The 10,304-nt window shown below is 32.3% G+C and overlaps 2 protein-coding genes across 3 annotated transcripts; one reads left to right on the forward strand and one right to left on the reverse strand.

Annotated features, from left to right (window-relative positions):
• Positions 1–835: 835 nt before the first annotated feature.
• LOC114188774 (peroxygenase-like) lies at positions 836–2,374 on the reverse strand. The gene is made up of 6 exons (XM_028077413.1): positions 2,098–2,374; positions 1,789–1,938; positions 1,577–1,662; positions 1,402–1,496; positions 1,187–1,312; positions 836–1,095 (listed from the first exon to the last, which is right to left on the reverse strand). Exons 1-6 carry the CDS (start codon positions 2,207–2,209, stop codon positions 942–944), a joined length of 723 nt encoding a protein of 240 aa, XP_027933214.1. The 5' UTR covers positions 2,210–2,374; the 3' UTR covers positions 836–941.
• Positions 2,375–6,620: 4,246 nt separating this feature from the next.
• On the forward strand, positions 6,621–9,727 carry LOC114188772 (protein PHR1-LIKE 1-like). 2 transcript variants are annotated; one of them, XM_028077411.1, is made up of 8 exons: positions 6,621–6,913; positions 7,391–7,986; positions 8,071–8,215; positions 8,305–8,381; positions 8,472–8,511; positions 8,805–8,862; positions 9,073–9,142; positions 9,243–9,727. In XM_028077411.1, exons 2-8 carry the CDS (start codon positions 7,459–7,461, stop codon positions 9,570–9,572), a joined length of 1,248 nt encoding a protein of 415 aa, XP_027933212.1. In that variant the 5' UTR covers positions 6,621–6,913; positions 7,391–7,458; the 3' UTR covers positions 9,573–9,727. The 2 variants fall into 2 exon arrangements, with proteins under 2 accessions (XP_027933212.1, XP_027933211.1); XM_028077410.1 differs by having other exon boundaries at positions 6,625–6,913; positions 7,388–7,986.
• The last annotated feature ends 577 nt before the right edge of the window (positions 9,728–10,304 follow it).

Genomic DNA, 10,304 nt, shown 5'->3' on the forward strand with positions numbered 1-10,304 from the left:
TCAATTGGGTAAAGGAATAAGAATGAGGATAAATATATTTGCCTCGTCCTTGTCCCTATAGCTACCATAATACCTATCTTGTCATACTCATAATTTATTAAGTAACCTTATATATATATATATATATATATATATATATATATATATATATATATATATATATATGAAATTGATTTTTTGTAGAAATAATATTCGATAAATGAATTGAAATTGAAACTAATGCGTAACGGGTAAGAAATGAATATTGTAAATAGATATCCGCATATAACGGGTACAAATACTTTTTATACCCGCGTGTTAACCCACATGTTAATGTGACGGATGCAGATATCATAATATCCATACCCGTGGATACTTATACGCGCTCTAATTTATACATAGATACATACACTACATACTCTATTTTTTATTTTCTCTAATTACATAGCTTATTATGAAATTCATTTGCATCTCCTAAATATTTTTATTTTTATCACAATCTTTGTGCAATTATATTAAAATAATATATGTCAATTAAATATTTTTTATTTCTCACATTTAAATATTTTTATTTTTTAATATTTTTATTTATTATTTATTTTTTTATGTAAAAATATTTAATACATTTCGTTTACTAAATAATATAATAAACTCATATTATTAATTTTTGTTACTCTTTTGTATCTTTAAAATTTTTATTAAATTGCAACTTTGTTGAATGTTAATTTAATTTAATGAAGTTCTTTACATATGTTAATTATATTTAAAAGTCTCATCGCATGGTTTCTCTGAATTCTGATTTGAAGTATATGAAAGACCGATAGAGATCAGAGGAAAAGATGAAACAGAGAAGAAGTTGGAAATCAGAAACAGCCATTAACTGGTAAACCATTTGGTACTAAACAAACCACAATTTTGTTATCCAAAAGTGTTATCCTAACACAGAAAATCTGAAGAAGCTGTCAAGCCATTTTTCCAGCAGCACCTTTACGATGTTTAGCACAATACTCAAACAAGCTTCCATCAAAGCAACGCCTCACAGCTTCTTTTGTCAGATACCCATGTTCATCTTTTGCAAGGATATACAACGCTCCCCACTCAAATTTGCTCGCAACCCTGCAATGGTTTCAACCCTTTTTCAGTCCACCATTCTCAACATTTCTTGTGCATTCAAAAAAAGTGTAAGAAAGAGGAATAGAGAGAGTACCAGCCAAAGAAGTCAAATGCAACTCTGTTTGCTTCAGTCATATGCCATAGCTCCCTCAGTGACAATTTATCAGGCACTTCTCGTGCATACTTACTGAAGATGAATTCCAGATTTGATGGCATGAACCTGCAATAATGTTGTTTACAGTGTTATTTATGTTACCATTTGTTAAAGTAGGGTTTAACATTATTCAACGAATCGTTATCTTCACTTACCTTCCCTCTGTGTCATAGCTACCACTGTCACTTCCATGCTTGGCCTTATGTATGTTCTTTATGTGAATTGGGAAAAATGGTGAAGGTAGCCATGTCTGTGAAAAAACCAGAACATGTAACGAGTGCAAGTAATAATGGTCATTAAGGTAAATCATATACAGAAATAGTGTCTCACCGGAAGAGTAGGATAGCTGAGAGCTACATGAATAACAATCGAGAATATGAAGGCAAGAATCACGTTGATACCCAGTGAACGAAGTCCTACAAAACCACAAAAACAACAATCAAAGATGTGAACTTTGAGTCATCAAGCTTACCCAAAAAGCAACAAACTAACAGAGGTTGAACCAAAAACATCAAAATACACATACAAATAAAAAACATTACCCTTGTATGTCTCCCATGGGTAAACGACACCGTCATTGTTAAGGTCGAAGAAGGACACATGCTGCTGAAGTACTGACATGTCGTTGTGCTTGTAGCCCCACGTTCCATTCACATTCTCTGTGTCAGGAGCAACCAAAGCTCGTGGCAAATCTGAATTTTAGAAAAACCCCATTAAAGCTTCCTCCTTTAGAAACCTTAATTCGATTACATAAAAAAGCTGGAATGCCCATAAACAATATCATCGTATCATTAACTTGGTCAAACATCATTAATCAAACAAGAAACCAAAATAAGAAGAGAGTGGATCACATGGTTTGGGGAGCTTGGTGTCCAAGTCCTGCGGGACCTTTCTCTGAGCAGTTACCGGTGCCTTGTCTGCCACGGTTGCCATGGAATCGTTGGCTGGTTCCACCGTTGTCATGTTGATGAAGCGAGTTCTGCCTCAGGAAATGCCTTTGTTTTCTACTTTGGTGTGTTGGTTGTGATGTGAGTGAGTTTTGTTAGTGTTGGAAGTGGTGGTTGCAGAATAATAGGGAAGAAAAAGGAAGTGTTGCGAAGCGAGAAGAAGAAGGGACACTGCACGCTAACAGTGACAGATTCTTCCTTGTGACTCGCGATTATTGGACACGTGGCATGTTCTTTTCGACATCTTATGTTGTTACTTTTTTTTTTTTGTAGTTCTTTTGTTCAATCACATGATTTCTGAAGCAACAAAAAAGGAAACTTGACGTGGTAATGCTAACTACTCTCACTGTTAAACACAAAAACCTTCAAAATCGTACCTTTTTATTTTATCTTCTTTCTTACTATTTAGATTGAAATGATTTCGTATCAGTTCTGTGAATTAAATAATACAGTATTATTTCAACTTAATTAGTCAAAGACTTTGATTTCTTGTTCAAAATATGTAATTAAAGTTAATACTTAAAAAAAGAGTTTTTTCACTCTCCAACTTCTTGTATATGACTTTAAACTAATTTGTTTTTTCCTATTTTATCAGCAACAATGGACCAAATTTGGGTCTATTGTTGCCGACGAAGTAATGCCTCTTTTTTTAGATTTTTGAATTGTGAAAAACTATGAAACTTATTTCACATTTTAATCTGAAACTAAAATATAAAATATAAAATGCGTAATGTCACATTCTATAATTTATACTGCATTTATTGATTATGTATAGTCTGCAAAATGTTTTCATATCAAGCAATAGAGTTAAGTAACATTAACATGTTCTGAACTGTATAACTTAGAATATTTTTTCAGATTGTGTAATTTAAAATATATTTTTAGACCTTAGCATGTATTTTTTAGATTGTATAATCTCAAATACATTTTTGAATTTTAAATTACAGAATTAAAATATCTTTAAATTTTGCAATTTTGAATATTTTAGGTAGAGAAAACAATATGTGGGTGCGAATACAAATCTTTAATGGTTTTTCGTTTTTTCTTTCACGTATTGTACATGAGCCGAACCCCTTTTGGTCTACTATTTAATCCGTTTGGTTTTAATTAGTGAAGCTTTATAGTCCTATTAAAAAAGTAGGATAAAAGTATCAAATAAAAATTTATATAAGATAATTTCAATTTATGGATAAGTAAATTAAATTGTATTGCTCCTTTGATTTTCTGTCAAAGAATAATTTATGAGAAAACTTATTCAAACAAACGTCTATTTAAATATATATATATATATATATATATATATATAGTGTATTAGTTTTTAAGTGTATGTTATAAAAATAAATGATTTAATATTTTGTTTGTGGGTTAGATATTTTAGTATGGTTTTTCGCTATAAACTAATTCTTCTATCGGTGATGAAATAAAGAAAAAATTAAATATGTTTTTTGTCTCTTAACTTTCAGTGAAAATTAAAATTAGTTCTTTTTCGAAACTTTGACCAATTTAGTTTCACATCTTAAAAATGCGTAAATTTAATTTTTTGAACAAAATTTTATTAAGTTTATTTAATGTTTCAAGCATATTTCATAATAGTATTTAAGTTGTTTATACTATTTGACACATTTTCGCTTTAATGTTAATTTAAAACCTATCATGAGACGTTTTTAAAATGTGAAATAAACTTAACAAAATTTGGTTAAAAAAATTAAATTCACGCATTTCTAAAATTGAAAGACTAAATTAGATTAAAATTTCGAAAATGAACTAATTTATATTCTCACTGAAATCAAAAATATATTTAATCTTAAAAAAAACTCGTAAAAGAGATAATAAATATAGTCTGCTAGATGGCTATTGAACTCAGTACCTATAGTTATTAAGAAATCCTATGTTTTTAATTATCTACTTTATTAGTTTATTATGAAGTTCTAAAAATTAATTAATGAATGAATAAACAATAAAATAATATAACAACACAAAGCGACAATATTTATTAATAACGAGGTGGCTTAAATATATTATTAGTTTAATTTTCCTAAATTTTGTTCACTTTAGTTTTTTTTTTTTGAAATTTTTAAAAAAGTTATATTTTTTATTAAATTATGGTCAATTTGATATTTTTTTAAATGTCGTTAGTAACGGAGCATCATTGTATTGACATTGTTTGCGTTACATGTTTTATTTTTTATTATACGCCCGGAGCATCATTGTATCATTGTATTGACATTGTTTGCATTATGTGTTTTATTTTTTATTACACGCCCGTTTGTGAGGTAGATTTAAATGTGTTACAATTAAAATTAGGGAACAAATCGTAGTTAGGGTTTTTGAATCACGGCAGGTGATGTGTTTTTCGCTAGGAGAGGAGAAGATTGTGATTTCGTCAGATTATGCTTTCATGAGATTGGTGTGCAGGATTTTCTGCATTTTGTTTTAAACTTCGAACGTATTCATTATCGACGAGGTTAATGGTTTATTTTTGTTTATTTGTATTGCGTTGTTTTATGCTTTTTTGTTTAGGATTTTCGTATTGAGTTTGGGGTTTGAGGTTCTCAGAATGTGGTGATTGTGTGTTTGATACGTTGTTAATTGCATCATTTTGTGTTGTCTTTGTTGGTGGATCACACATTGGTGACCTATTATTTTAATTGTCGTCCGTGTCAGTTGTTGGTGGTGGGTATGATCGTCGTCCTTACTTTAATCGTTTTTGAATGTATAAGTGGTCTCTCATTAAGTTAAAGTAGAACTACATTTGACAATCTTTTAACTCTATTTCCATATATTGTTTAGGGGGATGACTAGTGATAGGTTCGATGTTGTTGTCCAATTTTGTGCATAATTAGGTCATAACAAATTTTGGTCATGGGAGATGTTGTTCGGTCCTTATAACAACACTATGTTAAATAAAATCACGATACATCTGAATCCTACCACTAATTACATCCTTTTCTTAGAAAGCCTACGTGAATTCTTCAGATTATTTATCTTCACTTTTTTCCTAATGATGAAAACATCCTTTTCGTCAACATCGTTTTCACAATACCATTTGAAATAGTTACACCAGACCACATTGGAAGAATCACTCTGTAAATCAACACACCAAAAATAATACACCAAATTTTTATTACATACAAATATTTATATTAAAAAGATTATAAAAATTTGGTATTATTAATCTAACCTTGTAATTGGGATAACCCCAAAATTGTCTACCAATATTATTAGAAATTTTTGTTATTCTTAAAGTTGTCAGCTCTGCACAATTGCAAATGGGAGTTAAACCCATCCCCCTGAACGACCACCATGAAAGGAACTTGTACAACAATGTTGCCCCCAGCTATTACAGCCAAAGGAAGAAGATTGACAACGAGACATACCTATCAATTTTGCACCAAGTTGGATTGAGGATGAAGTACTTTGAAACTTTGTTCATCCATACTTAAATCTGAAAACCCTACTTCCCTATTTATCCCCAAATTTCATATAAAAATATATTTAAATTCACCTCACATAGTATAGAAACGGACCACATAATAAAAAATAAGACACGTAATAAATAAAACACGTAATAGCATACATAATATTTCATTACTGATTTAAACGAGCTTAAAAAATACCAAATTAACCATAACTTACAAAAATTCAAAAAAATAAGAACCAACAAAATTTGAACCAATAAGTATTTAATTTACGAAACAATATCTAGTTAAAATCAACTACCTCATTGAGATATTAAACGTTTTTCTTTCCATAAACTACTTTCTTTATTCTAATAATTTTTACATATGATATAAATTTGATTTTAAGACTAAAATAAGTATTTTTAACTAAACCAAGTATTCTCGATCTCTATCTTTTTTATTATACCATATTTATATTCCTTTTCCATTCTATCCCTTTCTCTCCATGTGTCAACTAACACTAAACATTCACTGCACTTGGACTGCAAAGAATAAAGAAAATTGCATCCAATGTTCGGAAAAACAAACACCCTTTGGTGCCACCAATACTTGTTATTTTCCTTTTCTATCAAAGTTTGAAACTTGAGAAAACTTGTTAGTATTTGTTACAGAGTGATCACAGCATCTCTGCCATTGAATTCCCAGAAAATTAAGAGAAAGTGGTTGGAGGAAGAAAGTGGCACCATGAAGTTGCCAAAAGGAAGTAGAAAGTGACATCATGGTGGATTGACCATTTTGGACACTCTCACTTCACACCCAACATCATCATCAGCAGCCTTTCGTATTCATCAGCAGCCAACACCAAAACCAACACTACCAAGCACTTTACTTTACCCTTTTTTTAATATTTTCCATTTTCCATCTCATTTTTTTCTTCGCTTATCAAAGTCAACAACTTGCAAATGGCAACTAAGGACAAAACAAAACCCATAAATCGACTGAAATCTGACGGCCCAGAACCTCCCTGTCCCCACACGTGCGAGCCGCAGGATGTTTTTTTTTGGGTTCACCTGTTCTTACCATAATCATGAGAAGTAGAATCAAAAGCAAGAACAGAGTTTGGATTCTAAGATTGTTTGTTTGAGTTAAACACGACAAACTCATCATATACGTGTGCATTACATTTCTTCCCTCTTTCTCCTCCTCTTCTTCTCTATCTTCCCTCTCTCCGTTTTTTACTTGGATTCCTCGGCTTTTTAGATTCCGTTTCAGGTTTTTCCCAATTCCAAAGACTCATCATCGTCATCATCCCTTTATAGGTAAGATTTTCTACTGCTGCGTTTTTTATTCCATATGTGTGCACTTTCAGTTCTTCACCCTTTAAACACTCCATGTTTTTCACATCGGATTTTCTTTATCTCTTGAAATTCTCCGTGCCTTGTTAAATTTTTTGTAAATTCAGTTTTTTTAATGAAATTCTGTGAATCTGGGGCTGTGATTTTGATCTGTTATGGGCTGAATTGGGTGGTCTCAATGAACGGTTATGGGTAGCAAAAAGAGGCATCTTGCGTTTGTGGGTTCGTTTTCTTCAATTTGTGGCTGCGGAGAGAGTGGTGTGGCAGCTCTGGTGGTTGGTTCTGTTCACGGACTGCGACACTCGTCAATGCTTTTTAACTGCGAATTTCAATTTGATGACTCTCTTGACAACCTTTTTTTCTTCAAACCTCCCTTTTTCTGCTAAAGCTGATGCTTGAACTGAACTTGTTTTTTTATGGCTTGGTGTTAAATTTCAGCAGCTTCGAGGCTAAACCAATGTACACACTGTGTTAAAGTGCTGCAGATTCACTTGGGAGACTCGAGAGCTATGTCTTCATCTTCTCGTGTTCTTCCCACTCCCCTAGAAAACAAGTATATGAAACCCCCAGATTCTTGTCATCTTTCACCTGCTAGTGCAAATCCTGTCTCATCAAATGCAATCAGAAGTGCTGGCAAGATGATCTCATCACCCTCTGAATACCCTGATGGCATTGGCACCCCTTTTTCCTATGCTTCACAGCATGATAGGCAAAATGAAGATCTCCCCTTTGTTTCTCAGACATTGGATGACAATGTGTCTTCCGAAATACACTCAACAACATTCATTTCTCACCCTCATGAGAGCACAGATATCACCTGGGGACCAGATCCATTTCAAGATATTCTTAGCTTTCCCGAGAATATTTCTGCCCAGCATGATCAGGTTGTAGACAGTTCCTGTTACATAAATGATGATAATGTCAAAAGAACCGATTTTGGGGAGTGGGTTGATCAGTTAATGTCAATTGATGATTCTCTTCACCCCAACTGGAGTCAGCTTCTTGGTGATGACAATGTTGCAGAACCAAAGCCAAAGGTATGTTTCTCAAGCTGATTTTCGCAAATACTTGTCACATCTGTGAAATTAAGTTACTAGAAGAAGTAGGTGTGTGCATTTCAGGTTCCTCAGTTGCTGGATATACCATCTGGAGAAGTTAATGGCAATTCAGGAGCAACCACACCACAGACTAAGACTAGAATGCGTTGGACTCCAGAACTTCACGAGGCCTTTGTGGAAGCAGTAAATCAGCTTGGTGGTAGTGAGAGTATGTTCATCTCCGTAGTCTCATTCTTTGTAATCTTCTCTCTGGAATGTTTCTTGTTATCTCATGATGGTTAACTACTTAACACGCAGAGGCTACTCCAAAGGGTGTGTTGAATCTGATGAAAGTTGATGGCCTTACCATCTATCATGTAAAAAGCCACTTGCAGGTACATCTTTGATCCATCATCCTCTTAAATAGCTTCTAGGTGTGTGTCAATTTATTTGATCTCATGTTTTCCAAATGGTTTTCATTTCAGAAGTATAGAACTGCCAGATACAAACCAGAGCCATCAGAAGGTATGTTGAAGTGTGATTAGGAATCATATTGTGCCTCTTCTTCAAACTTCCTTAACCTGTTTGCTTTCAGAGAGACAGAATAGAAATATAGAACATTTTAAGAAATGGGAATTTCTCTTTATTGTTGGAGGAGGATAAAAATTCAATTTTTTCTCTTCATTTTAAAGTTCAAATTATTTTCTCCCTCTCTCTCATCCAACCAAAGAGAAAGTTAAGTCTTTAGGTCACATTGCATTTATTACAAGCACACAGAAATTCCTTTTTATTAATAAACTGTTCTTCTATGCAAGCAGGAACATCAGAGAAAAAGACGACTCCAATAGAAGAAATGAAATCTCTAGACTTAAAAACGTGAGTTCTCTTCCAAATGTAACGTTTTCTCAGTTTAACTCTTCTCTAATATTCTAATTTGAGATATAATCGAACAAAGATTAGTACCAATTAATTCATTGTTGCTACGATACCATTCTGATGTCATATATGAAGAGTTGCTCCTTGAGATTCCTTTCTCAGAATGAACATAACAATGCTCAGAAACATACTCTGGTAATTCTTTTGCAGGAGTAAAGGGATCACTGAAGCATTACGATTGCAGATGGATCTCCAGAAGCGACTTCACGAGCAACTCGAGGTTGTTAACTTATTAGTACTTTAGGATTCACTTGAGGGGAGTTAGTTGTGTTTGGTTTCTCTTTCATTCTGAGACTGTAACTATTGTGTTGTGTATGCAGATCCAAAGAAAGTTGCAGATTCAAATCGAAGACCAAGGGAAACGTCTTCAGATGATGTTTGAGAAACAAAGAGAGATGGGTGACAAGAAGGTTAATGGCTCCTCCGGAGAGGCCGCCGCTGCCACCACCGCCACCGCTACCCCTTCTTCTCCTCCGGTAGAAACCTCAAATGAGGAACGTGAGAAAGTCATGCATGAAGAGAAGAACGGAAGCACAAAGCAAAAAGTAAGTGAAGGTGAAGAAGTGATGAATGAAGGTGAAGAAGTGAAGAATGAAAATGAAGATGAAGATGAAGTTGGTCCAGCTACAAAACGGGTGAAAAGTTCATAACAGTTGGATTGTTTAACGGTTGTAGGATAATCTTTGGGATGTAATTCATTGCCTAGAATTGTTAAATATTCTTGGACTTGTTTGGACTCCATGGAAGTTGTAGAAATATTATTGGATGTTTCAAAGTGCTTATCGTCTTCTTTTTCCTTCTAAAATGTGCCATAAATAGAATTTAAGTGTTCTCGTTCTTGTCTTTTCGGAAATTGTTTTTCTATTAATAATTAGATCAAATTGAATAAAATAAATAGACAATGGGATTAAAATGATATTCAAGTCAATGTTTTTTATTATTAATTAATTTACAAAATATCATAAACAAAAATATATTTAACTCATTGGACATGTGTTAATTTCAAATTACTAATCCAATTTACTTTGTTTATCAAGAAATCAAATAGAGGGAGGTTTATTTTTACTCACCTAGACTATTAGAGTTTATTTTTGGTAAAAAAGAAGATTTTAGTTTTAATATATTATAATAGACCAAGTATTTGTTAACTTTTTAAATTTAGACGGGAAATTAAAATTTGTTTTATTCAAAATGTTAATATAATTTTATTTGTAAATTTTAAAAATAATAAAAGTGTTAAATATTTTTTTGCGTGTTTTATATAAAATTTGACGAATTTTAATTTTGCATTAAAATTTATGAATGAAAATTATTATCAATTGATTAAAAAATATTTATTATATTTCCAAATTTTTATAATAAAAAATTATTATAATTATAAT

The sequence above is a fragment of the Vigna unguiculata genome, chromosome 6 (assembly GCF_004118075.2).
Source record: "Vigna unguiculata cultivar IT97K-499-35 chromosome 6, ASM411807v1, whole genome shotgun sequence".
In the NCBI taxonomy this organism is placed as follows: Eukaryota; Viridiplantae; Streptophyta; class Magnoliopsida; order Fabales; family Fabaceae; genus Vigna; species Vigna unguiculata.